This window comes from Erpetoichthys calabaricus, chromosome 14 (assembly GCF_900747795.2).
Source record: "Erpetoichthys calabaricus chromosome 14, fErpCal1.3, whole genome shotgun sequence".
Lineage (NCBI taxonomy): Eukaryota > Metazoa > Chordata > Cladistia > Polypteriformes > Polypteridae > Erpetoichthys > Erpetoichthys calabaricus.
In genome coordinates, this window is record NC_041407.2 from 11,047,294 (window position 1) to 11,060,296 (window position 13,003).

General features: G+C 41.2%; 1 protein-coding gene across 1 annotated transcript in view; it reads left to right on the top strand.

Annotated features, from left to right (window-relative positions):
- The window catches only part of si:ch73-366l1.5 (FILIA-N KH-like domain-containing protein), a 39,928-nt gene that overhangs the window by 12,405 nt on the left and 14,520 nt on the right, over nt 1–13,003 (top strand). The window contains exon 3 of the mRNA XM_028819198.2: nt 7,657–7,789. Coding sequence (XP_028675031.2) covers nt 7,657–7,789 — 133 coding nt within the window. The remainder of the gene's footprint in view (nt 1–7,656; nt 7,790–13,003) is intronic.

A 13,003-nucleotide genomic window follows, 5' to 3' on the forward strand; every position in this document is an offset into this window, starting at 1 on the left:
TGTTCCAGACCGTACGAACTGTATGTAAATATATTTTTAAAAATATTTTTAAGCACAAATATAGTTAATTACACCATAGAATGCACAGTGTAATAGTAAACTAATGTAAAAACATTGAATAACACTGACAAACACCCAGGCTCCCTGCTCAGCTGCACGTACAGGCTCGCTCTCTGTAGCACGCAAGCGCACGCGAGCCTGCCTCTCTCTCTCATCAGCACACGAGCCTGCCTGCTCTCTCTCTCTCTCTCTCTCTCTCTCACTCACTCTCACTCTCATCAGCACGCGAGCCTGCCTTCTCTCTCTCTCTCTCTCTCTCTCTCTCTCTCTCACTCACTCTCACTCTCATCAGCACGCGAGCCTGCCTTCTCTCTCTCTCTCTCTCTCTCTCATCAGCACGCGAGCCTGCCTTCTCTCTCTCTCTCTCTCTCTCTCTCTCTCTCTCTCTCTCTCTCTCTCTCTCTCTCATCAGCACGTGAGCCTGCCTTCTCTCTCTCTCTCTCTCTCTCTCTCTCTCTCTCTCTCTCTCTCTCTCTCTCTCTCTCTCTCATCAGCACGCGAGCCTGCCTTCTCTCTCTCTCTCTCTCATCAGCACGCGAGCCTGCCTTCTCTCTCTCTCTCTCATCAGCACGCGAGCCTGCCTTCTCTCTCTCTCTCTCATCAGCACGCGAGCCTGCCTTCTCTCTCTCTCTCTCTCTCTCTCTCTCTCTCTCTCTCATCAGCACGCGAGCCTGCCTTCTCTCTCTCTCTCTCATCAGCACGCGAGCCTGCCTGCTCTCTCTCTCTCTCTCTCTCTCTCTCTCACATTGCAACAGTTCACGTCTGACCGAGAATGCAACACGTGCGGAAATCATCAGCGCGCACAAACCGAAAGGGAAACTGGCTTGTTCGTATACCGAGTGTGTGGTCGTGAACTGAGGCAAAAGTTTGGCAAAGTTTTTGGTCGTAAACTGAGTTGTACGTGTACCGAGGCGTTCGTGAACCGAGGTTCCACTGTACGTGAGCAGCAGAGATGTGAAGTGGCTGGTGCGTAGCTCAGGCCAGGGGGTTGGCAATTGTAGCGAACAGGTGGCGAAGCCCCCGAGTTTGGTAAGTTTTAATACCAGTAGTCTATTTTTTTTATAGATGAAACACGCCTCACTTTAGAACACAATTTTGTATGGCAAATTCATACACACTATGATTGTGAAGAAATAACTTTTGATTTAAAAAAACACCAAACTTCTCCTTTATATTGAACTACATATAAATTGTGTACACATCAGAAGGAATTGTAATAACCCAAATAGCACAAAGCAAACTTAAAATTAAATGACAAGCTATGCAAGACTTTCAAGTAACATACTGGATGTTATCCATGTAAAGCACATTCGTCAAATTATTAAATATTGCAATAATTTTGTTATTAGCATAAAGGCCAAGCAAAATGACACCTTTTATTGGCCAACTAAAAAGATTACAATATGCAAGCTTTCGAGGCACCTCAGGCTCTTTCTTCAGGCAAGCACAAGTTATTAGCACAAGAAACCTACACTCTTGAGGGAAAGGAAATGATAATTGCTCAAGTAAAAACGAGTAATCGCATATCCTCTAATCACATATTTCTGTTACGTACGTGTTTTTTTTTTTTAATTTTTTTTTTTTTTTAAAACCTTCAAATGCAAAAAAAATCACAATGGAGAAAACCCCAAATGTGAAAAACACAAGTATAAAATGTAGAATATGGTAAATCTTCAGTTCATCACGTTCTTCTTTTACCAGGAGGTGCATTAACATAATCCACAATTGTAATTCCTGCCTGTAAATGGAAATATTAGAATTATCGCACAAGTTGAAAATGGCATTAGAATGCAACAGATATTAAGTATTGGGAAGAAATTAACGTACTAAATACTAACGAGAGGAAGCAAAACTTGGCAAACAATACAATGCCTCCGATGTGGATGTTATTTATTCAATACATCAAAGAAATTTTAAAATGCTCACAATAGTCTTTTTACGAATAGTTGTATGGGAATACCTCACATTCTACTTTCGGAAAGTGCTGCTGGAATTGAAAACAAAAGATCCATACAAACTGAATATGCGTCGGTATTCTGTACTCTCTAATCGGAAGACATTGAAGTGCAGAACTATCTCGTTCTCCTGATAGCACTCAAATCCACACTAAGAATGCTGCAATGTTTAATAGTAATTCTGAAGCTGGTGTAGCACAAGAAAATAAAACTAAACTATCAATATCGCATGACTGTAAAACCAGACTTTAAAAGCATTGCTGAAGACGGACAAAATATAAAAGCCTCACAAATGGGACTACTGTACTTTAAAAGTCACGTTGTTCACTATCCTCTGAGCTTTTGGGCTTGCTAAAAGGTTCTCTCTCTTCAGCTTCTTGATTGACAAAAGCTGCTGTCGTGTGTCGAGCAGAGGCTGACATTGTGCTCTCTATGTGCTGGCGTGCACACAATAATCACGAGTCACGATTGTTAGGTGATCACTACTTTATTTGGATTTCATTAAATTTTGCACAAGTCAGTTTATTTCAGGAACTTATAAAATATTAAATGGATGAGTTAATAAGATTTTGCTGTTGCTGCAGGCTGCATGTTTGTTAGGCTGACAGGTGAAATATGGAGTTGCCTTCATAAGTAACAATATACAATAAAGACTCAAAAACATCTGGGGTGGACCTTCCAATGTACCTGTGAGCTTTCCTTCAGGTGCCGCAAGGTCCTCCAGTATTCCATAATTATGCAGGTTACATTGATTGGATATTCTTAAGATGGGCCTGTAAAATTTGACTTGAGTGTACCCAGCAATGGACATCTGAGCTTCCCAGAGCTGATACTTTCTCCTTATTCTCACTCTGATCCATCCAGCTGCAAGGAAAGAAACATTCATTCTTACCGTCAAAACTAGTCTACTTGATGTTTTTCTGAAGGCATTAGGCGGAGAAGATTAGTGAGCTTTATTTGGCTTAATGATTTGTCCTTGTCAGATGTTTTCTAAAGTGGCATGCCACAGTTTGACACTAGAGGGCACTCTTCCCCAACTGTATTTGCTGGTTTTAGCCACTTAATAAAGCTTCCAAGATGGCCAAGTGTGCTGCACTGACACTTTCAAATTTTGCAGTACTTGAAGTGGGGAAAAAATAAGTGCCAGTATATTAAATTATGAATTTCTGCTGTGAATGAAAACTACTAGCATCAAGGGCCTGGGCAGCATGGATGGGCAGACTAACCATAAAAAAAATGCATTTTTCTATGAATTACAGCTGTGCATTTTTTTTTTTTTTTTTTTTATGAATCACATCTGGACATGTGATGCATGTTCGCATCACATGTCCAAATCAATTACACTAAACCAGTAATGACGCACTGCACAATAACATGCAGTGAATCCACTTGACTTGAGCATTCCTAGTTTTCCTCTTTCTCTGTATGTTTATCATCTCGTGAGCTCAGAGGTTGATGTGCTTGCTGCTTCCTGAGCAGCTCTTCTTTTCTCCACCCTAGTGGCCTGCTTCTTCTCTTCTTTCGTTGGCATCTTTTCGCGTTAAAACTGATTAAGTCAGTGTTTGTGTTGCAATTACTTAGTACAGGGGTGGGCGAAGTAAGTCCTGGAGGGCCGCAGTGGCTACAGGTTTTTGTTCCAACCCAGTTGCTTAATTAAAAAAACAATCCTTCTCAATTGTTTAATTTCATAGCTTGTTAGTGTTTTAACTCTGCCATGTCAAGTAATTCTCATATCCTACACTTAGTTTTCCTTTCTAAGGATATCATCCAAATGATTTGAAGTCTAAAACTGATGAGTAATTCTCAGTGCTTCACTTTGTTCTCTTCACTTTCCTTCCAAGTATTTAATTAAACCAAATAGTGCACGATAAATACATACAAATGGAAACAAGCTAAATGGAGAAATGCCGGTCTCTTTTGTCATTTGCATCTTATTGCTGATAAGGAGCAATTAAAAACCAAGAGTACAGCTGTTTAAGACTAAAATAAGCAATAAGGGTTTGAAATCTTAATGAGCGAGACAAATAAAATGAAGCAGGAGTGTAACTTGAGCAAGTGCTTTTTATTAAGCAATTGGGTTGGAAGCAATTGGGTTGCAGCCCTCCAGGAAAGACTTTGCCCACCCCTGACTTAGTACGTTTTCCTTAAGCTGGCACTTAAGTCTTCAATCTGCCTGAAGAATGATTTAAGATATGAAGAGGTAGGGGAAGTGATGGCGAAGGTGGTAGGGATGAGAACGGCGCCCGTACACGTGGGCCGCATGGCCGCTGCCGAGAGTTGATTCTACAGTAAAATAAAAGGAGAAATAACCTTGGAGGTCAATCATCACCTGGAAAGCGGATAGTAGACGTTACGTAGTATATGTTCCAAATTTCAGATCAATCATTCGAACAGTTTGCGAGCTACAGGTGATTTAAAATCCTGGTCAGACAAACGGACAGCCACAGTAGCGTATTTATATATATATATATAAAGATTGTAATATAAAGTCACAATATGAAGTGATTCTCACTTACATTAATGTTTAAATCTTTGAAATTATGAAAAAGTACTCAACTCTTAATGATATTTCATCAAGGGGGAAAAAAAAGCTCCTCTTTCACTTGTATGTTTATGGTAATTGTGGCAGAATAAACACTTTATTAGAAAATATAGACATGGGGTAACATCGGGGCGTGTTCAGGAATTGGGTGAGCTACTTTCAAAGTTGGAGTGTTTAATTTTTAATATTTTTTTTTTTTTTGTTTATCTCCATCATGATCAGGGCTGAATTTTGAGGTCTTATTGATTGTTTTTTTTTTTCCTGTATTAGATGCCATTTTGTGTAACCATCATTGAGTCACGTCCAGCATTTCTAGAGGTGTGGTGTCCAGGGTTGTGACGTCAAGTTCATCAGCATGACAAGATGAAAGGCCTGCGTTTTGCACCAAGCTGTATCCGACCTGTGGATCAATCCTTTAAACGGAAAAAACACGGCCCTTTTTGCTAATTGATCTTGGTGTCTTGCCTTTTCTTGGGGTTTTAATTGCTTCATTTACATTTTTATTTATTTTTTTATAGTAACCTTTTCCACGCATCTCAAAAAAATTAGTTATCTGTTATCTGCCGAGCCAGAACAACCTCATCAAAGAGGCATTTATTAAATATTTTGTCATGAAACGTGGGTAACGTGATAGATTTGCTCAGACCACTGCACCCACTGCTTGTGATGAACGCTTAAGGATTCGTTTTGCTGACTGGTGTGGCTGTCAAACATGTAATAGAAGATGATTCTATATACAAAATACACCAGCCGACCTCTCGAGCTAAATCAGAAACTGCAAATTAATCCGTAATTGAAAGTTTCTCTCTTGTTTTGAAGATGGGCAACAAGCAAAAGGGAGTTGATTAGGGAAATTTTTGATTTAATTATTGTATTTGGCGATTAATAACCTATCTTCTTATGTGATCGCTACTGTGGCTGTTCGTTTCTCTGTCCAGGATTTTAAATCACCTGTAGCTCACAAGCCGTTTGATCTGAAATTTGGTACACCTATACCATGTGACCTCTACTGTCCGCTTTTGGAGTGATGATTGACCTCCAAGGTTATTTCTCTTTTTATTTTATTTTATTGTAGAATTAACTCTTGGCAGCAGCCAGCAGGGCGGCAGTGTGGCGCATGCGTACGGGCACCGTTCTCATCCCTACCACCTTCGCCGTCACTTCTCCTGCCTCTTCATATCTTAAATCATTCTTGAGGCAGATTGAAGTCTTAAGTGCCAGCTTAAGTGAAAAATGAAAGAAAACGTAATAAGTACAGAAACACTGACGTAATCGGTTTTAACGTGAAAAGATGCCGACGAAAGAAGAGAAGCTGGTCTCTAGGGTGGAGAACAGAAGGGCTGCTCAAGAAGCAGCAAGCGCATCAACCTCTGAGCAAACGAATGGTAAACATACAGAGAAAGAGGATGAAAACTATAAGTCAAGTGTGTGTGCCGTTACTGGTTTACATAAATTTACAGTACTTGGGTGTTGTACCATGTTAGCCGTTATGACTGTAGTGAGAAGCCAAGCAAAATGACGCCTTTTATTTGAAAAGATTACAATATGCAGGCTTTCGAGGCAACTCGGGCACCTTCTTCAGGCAAGATGTAATCCAATCATCCCTGAACTTAATATCTGTGGAGTAGGGGTTGAATTTAATACCTCGGAGAATCGCATGGGTGGCAACCATGAGGTTAATCAGTGGTTATTAACCCCTTATATTCTTTGCCCTGAGGTGTTTCCATTTTGCCTGAAGAAGGGGCCTGAGTTGCCTTGAAAGCTGGCATATTGTAATCTTTTTAGTTAGCCAATTAAAGGTGTCATTTTGCTTGATTTCTCACTGCATAAATTTATATAAACTTTGCAAGAAAAAAATATTTTGAGATTTTAGTGAATCTGTTTGTTTGAATGGGGCAGGCCCGTGATCAGGAGAGCTCACAACATACGCGTCTTAGGTGAAGGGACACAAATTGGCCTACCTGTACATGGACGCCCATGCTCATGAAATTTGCAGGCTCTGTTGAGTTGTTTTGAGGCTCACTTATGTATGTCTACTGTTTTTTGGTTGTAATTTTAAAAGTCCATGCTCCATTGCCTTCTGGGTAACGACCTTCGCATGTCTCGAACTATGTTTGTCTCTTCAGGTCCTTTTTCAAAGATCTTCCTTTCTTGTTGAGGCAGTACACTTACACATTTCCACTTGCTTCTCCTTCATTTCCTTACGTCCACAGTTTGGTGATTAGGAGTTTTAAGTTTTTATAAAAATTTTTTTTTTTTTTGGCTGTTAAAAATCATTAAGGCATCTTTTTGGATATTTTGAAGGTCAAGAAACCTTGTGGCAATATTTTGTTTTTGTGCCTGATGTGTTTTTCATGACGTTGAAAGTTGATGAGCGTCTATCTCATGACACCCATTCTGTTTTTCATATAGGACCACCATTTTGAGCATTTTTATTGATTTGTTGTTATGCTGTTTCTATGAAGAGTTAAGTAAACTGTGTGACGTCACAAAAACGTCGCCAACAAAAAAAAACTTTATTTTTATTTCTCAATCCATGTTTTCAAAAATCTTGCTCTGCTTTTTTGCCACAATTTTTAATGATTTGGCTCTGGTTGCTTGTTTCTTTTTCATTTTTTTTCCCCTTTGATTCTTGTTTCACATCCTATTTGCCTTTCTTGTTTTGACTCATTTCTTACTTTATTTTATTTATTTAAATATCCTGATTGTACCTCAAATTAAAAACTGCTGCCACCTTGGTGCAGTCAGCACACATACAGACCATGGTGAGGCCTTTTGCCGTTCTCCCTACCTGGTTTCCTCTTCCTCTCTCACTGGCTGTTGCAAATCGCTGTCCTCATTACTTTACATATGTCCTCTCGCACTATAATTTAAAAAATGTTAACCCAAAGATTACATGAGAATGCATTTTAAATGACCGTTGATGTGAGCACAAGCACCAATATGGGCATCATAATGCTGAGTGTGACAGGACAATTGGGGTTAAAGTCGTGTTATGTGCCTGAACATTGCTGCTGCTGCTCATCTGTTTTTGAGATGTTTCAGGTGACTGGCGCAGGTTGGCTCACACAGTTCTGTTTGTGTCTCCCCAAATGACAGCTGAAAGCGAGATGGAGAAAGAAGTGAATGAGGGTGAAGGAGGAGAGGACCACCTGAAATACAGGCCAGGAAAACTTAGGGGAAGCCGATTAGAAATGATGATGACCAAGGAAGAGCGAGAAGAAGAGCAAAGGTAACTTGCATGTCTCTTGATCACATATTCCATTTTTGTGGTTTGTGGAGTAACGAGCATCTTTTTGCTCATATGAAAATTTTAATTTCCATTTGACTGCTTGCGATTTATACATAAGTGAATCCCAAGTGGTGAAAATTGCAACAATGAGAACAATTCTGTGTTATAATATTTCTTGCGCATCTCTATAAAGCTTAATTTCCCCTTTGGAACAAATAAAATCTAGCTATCCATCATCAGTCCATTATCTTGCATTTTTTTTCTGGCATTGTTCACATATACATATGACCCCCCCGAAATTCAGAGGTTAAATTCCTAGAGCACCTGCGAATTGTGAAAAACCGCTAATTTCGGATGAGGTCAAAAAAATGCCTATTTTGGTTTTATTGTTTAAACCCTAAAGATGCCCCCAAAACACTTTAATTTCAAACTCCACTTATTTCAAGTCCAGTTGGGGAGCATGCACTGGTACAGTACGTTACAGCACCCAACACACAACGAAGCAACTCGGGATCCCGGTTGGCAAAAGGGCAGGCATGCAGTGCAGTCCCATCCAGGTGTTACGTGAGCGACCCCTTGGCCTGGTCCAGCCACTCGGGTCCACAACAATGAGTATCTTATGAGCTGGATCACCCTCGGGGAAACGTGCCACATGGCCGTAGTGGCATAACTGACGCTCCCTGACAATGTAGGTAATGTGCCTCATTCGGGACTCCATGAGCAACACAAAGTCGAACCAACGGTACCCAAGTATTCTCCGAAAAGACACAAAAGGAGTCCAGTCTTCGTCTCGGGTCACTGGATAGCGTCCGTGTCTCACAACCATATAGCAAGAGAGGAAGCACCAGGACTCTAAAGACTTGGACCTTCATCCTTTTGCATAGATATCGGGAGCACCACACACCCCTTTCCAGCGACCTTGTGACCCCCCCGAGCTCTCCCAATCCGTCAAATGACTTCATAGGAAGAGTCACCAGAGACATGAATGTCACTGCTGAGGTAAGTAAACCTCTCGATGAGGTCGACACTCTCTCCGCAGACAAACACTCTGCTGATGGCTGTGCCTAAGAGGTCATTAAAGGTCTGGATCTTGGTTTTTATCAGGACACTTGCAAGCTTAGACACTCGGACTCCTCGCTCGGCTCAGCCTCTCGAGAGCCCCGATCAGAGCCTCCATTGACTCCGCGAAGATCACAGCATCGTCTGCAAAGTCCAGTTCCGTGAACCTTTCTTCACCAACAGATGCCCCACAGCCGCTGGACCCCACGACCTTGCCCAATACCAAGTCCTTGCAACCATAGAACAAAGTAGGAGCAGAACAGACCCAAAAACAGGTTCTACCTCCACTCTGTACAGCACTCTTCATCTTAATACATTACCCTGAAAAAGGTAAACCCGTCTACTGTACAGTTCTGTACTGCTGAATCTCCCACAGTGCTAGAATGTCAACTATCGATGTTACCGCTATATGTACTGTAATTCATGCAAGTGCGTTTTCTTTGGTATGTGCTGTTGTTTTCTTTGGTATAAGTAGGGTAAATATGTAGAAATTAAATAAAAATACAGTAAAATGTATAGATACTCGCCAATAATGAATGGTTTTGAGTGAAGATGATGATGAATTCGCTGCGCAGTACAATGAAGGTATGTAATGAAGAAAATGACTGCACAGCAAAGCAGAGGATTTACAGCTCCTCAGGGTGGCGCCTCTTCTTCAGGTGCTTCAGGAGGAGTCGTATCTTCTGGCGCTTAGCTTCATTGCCAGAAGCCTTAGAAGATGCAGGGCGTTTGGATGGCATCTTAGGGCTTTAAGAAGAACAAAATGAAAAACGCGAGAACACTTGGCGAAACACTCGAAATAGCTACACGTGGTAAACTGTTATGATGCGGGAATGCTGGGCTGCATCTGCCAGAGATGCGTCACAGGGCAACAGCCAATCAGCAGCAAGGAGAAATGACTAACGCTCTCGGATTGGCTACTTTCACCATCCCAAGCCACGTTTTCCTCTACGGTTGTTTTGTGTTCTCTCTACAGTACAGTATTGCCGTGAAAGAAGCCATAAAAAAAATTGCGGATGATATTTGCGGTTTCCGCTAACAATTATTAGTTGGGTTCTAAGGAAAAATCCACAAACGATTGAGGCTGTGAACTCTGAACCGCGACTTCATGGGAGTCTACTGTATACCAATCCAGTAAATTCTTAGGAATTATAGGTCTTGTTCTGGGAAATGGTGTGTTTTTGATTTTTTTTTTTTTTTGGGATTCTTGACTTGACCAATACATTCCTGGGATAGCCTTGGCCTGCAAAATTAACATTACTGGGTCAAGCTTGTCCTTTAAGTCCTCTTTGTACCAAACTAATTTATCAGACAATTCGTATTAATGTATGAAAGAAGTCAAGTGAAGGAGAGCACCACAGCATGAAGTTGAAATCCGCATTCAGTCCATTGGATTCCTTCAATGCAGAATTTTATAGTTATCAGAGTAAATCACCCTCAAGGGAAGATCAGATGAACAAAAAAAGTAATTTTAATTTTTAAAGCCCCTGTTCTAATTAGCACATTCAACTAAAGCCAGTAGATAGATAGATAGATACTTTATTAATCCCAAGGGGAAATTCACATTCTCCAGCAGCAGCATACTGATACAAAAAAACAATATTAAATTAAAGACTGATAATAATGCAGGAAAAAACAGAGAATAACTTTTTATAATAATAATTTAATAATAATTTTTTGCATTTATATAGCGCTTTTCTCACTACTCAAAGCGCTTAGCAATTGCAGGTTAAGGGTTTTGCTTAAGGGCCCAACAGAGCAGAGTCCCTTTTTGGCATTTACGGGATTCGAACCGGCAACCTTCCGATTGTCAGTGCAGATCCCTAGCCTCAGAGCCACCACTCCGCCTAATAATGTTAACGTTTACCCCCCCTGGTGGAATTGAAGAGTCGCATAGTTTGGGGGAGGAACGATTTTCTCAGTCTGTCAGTGGAGCAGGACGGTGACAGCAGTGTGTCGCTGAAGCTGCTCTTCTGTCTGGAGATGACACTGTTTAGTGGATGCAGTGGATCCTCCATAATGGATAGGAGCCTGCTCAGCGCCCGTCGCTCTGCCACAGATGTCAAACTGTCCAGCTCCATGCCAACAATAGAGCCTGCCTTCCTCACCAGTTTGTCCAGGCATGAGGCGTCCCTCTTCTTAATGCTGCCTCCCCAGCACACCACCGCGTAGAAGAGTGCGCTCGCCACAACCATCTGATAGAACATCTGCAGCATCTTATTGCAGATGTTGAAGGACGCCAGCCTTCTAAGGAAGTATAAGGCCAGTAGAGCGTGGCCTTGTCATTTAATTCCATATGGTACACGTTTTCATAATTTTCTTTTTCTATTTACCTATCGCCATTCTTTACATTTGGATTTAGTGCAGAAGCTTGGTGGGGCTATTAAATTTACACACCTAAATAAATCTGGAGGACCAATTACATGAAATGAAGAGCTTTGCAGTGCAGAACACCACCTATGACTCAATTGCAGATGGCTTCTGGGAACTTTGTGACTCGAAACTCCCTCTTCGGAAGCACTTCAGGCAGTCCGTCTTCATGCTAACTTGCTGGGACATGAGTTCATCTACACTTCCATTCTTCAAACTGCTTGTCTTGATCAGGGTCTTAGGTTTTTTATTTTTTTGTTGGTGGGTGCAATCAAATAATATATTTGAAGACAAAATGCTTCCCGGATCTGGCTTGACACGCAAGGTACAAGTAAAGTTTGTTCAGCTGTTACCGTTAATGATAATTAGTGCTTACATGTGTATACAACTGGGCGTATAGCAATGTTTAAGTAAAATTATAGGTTTCTAAGCAATTAGGGAATAAATTGAACTTGTTCCGTTCATGAATGCCCTGAGGTGGCACTGAACAAGGCTTGCTCGTTCTGCGTGCCTCTTCCCAGCATTTCTAAAGTTAATGTCCACAGTTCCATATTTGAGCGTCTCCCTTAGTATTACAAATAGACACATCTCTTCAGTATCTGTAAGACAAACAGGTGGGGTGTGGGAGTTGTCTAAGAGTGCATAACCCATGTGAAAATGTCAATCGCCTTAAGCTAAAAAAAAGAAAATTGGGTACTTATTGCAGTTGGACAGCAACTCTGGGGTCTCTCCAACCTGCAGTAAGAATGTGAAAGATCTTCAGAGATGGCAAAAGCAAACCAGAAGTGAGTACTGCGGTCTCGCAGCCCCGGAGTCCTCAGTGCAAATGGCAGCCTTGGCAGTGTGTCTGTGAACATTTCCATGTTCTGTTTGTTTTTGGATTCGCTAGTCGTTTCACAAGGGCCAGAGAGATGCTTGTTAATTTAACCGTTTAGTGCTACTGATCAATGTGCCCTGTGAGAGACTAGCAACCCATCGGTAGGTTAATTTGCGCCGTGCAATGATGCTCGAAGGATGGCCTCTGTGGTAGAATTAGTAACCACATAACATCGTGGTTTTTAATGTAATGCAGCGTAGCTTAACATTATAGGTGCATCTCAATATATTAGAATATTATTGAAAAGTTTATTTCGATAATTCAACTCAAAAAGTGAAACTTGTATATTAAATTCACTGCACATAGTGATATATTTCAAGCATTTATTTCTTTTCATTTTGCTTATTATGGCTTATAGCTAATAAACTCAACATTCAGTATTTCAGAAAATTAGAATACTATTGTGAAAAGTTCAATATTGCAGACTCATGGTGTCCCACTCCACTCAGCTAATTAACCCAAAACTCCTGCAGTGGTGTCCTGAGCCTTTAAATGGTCTCTCAGTCTGTTTCAGTAGGCCTCACAATCATGGGAAAGACTGCTGACTTGACAGTTGTCCAGAAGACAGTCATTGACACCCTCCACAAGGAGGGTAAGCCACAAAAGGTCATTGCTAAAGAAGCTGGCTGTTCACAGAGTGTTGTATCCAAACATATTAATGTAAAGTTGAGTGGAAGGAAAAAATGTGGCAGAAAAAGGTGCACAAGCAACAGGGATAACTGCAGCCTTTGAGAGGATTGTGAAGCACAGAATTTGGGGAAGATTCACAAGGAGTGGACTGCAGCTGGGGTCGGTGCTCTAAGAGCCACCACACACAGACGTATCCAGGACATGGGCTACAACTGTCACAGCATTCGTTGTGTCAAGGCACTTCTGAACCAGAGACCACGACAGAAGCGTCTTACCTG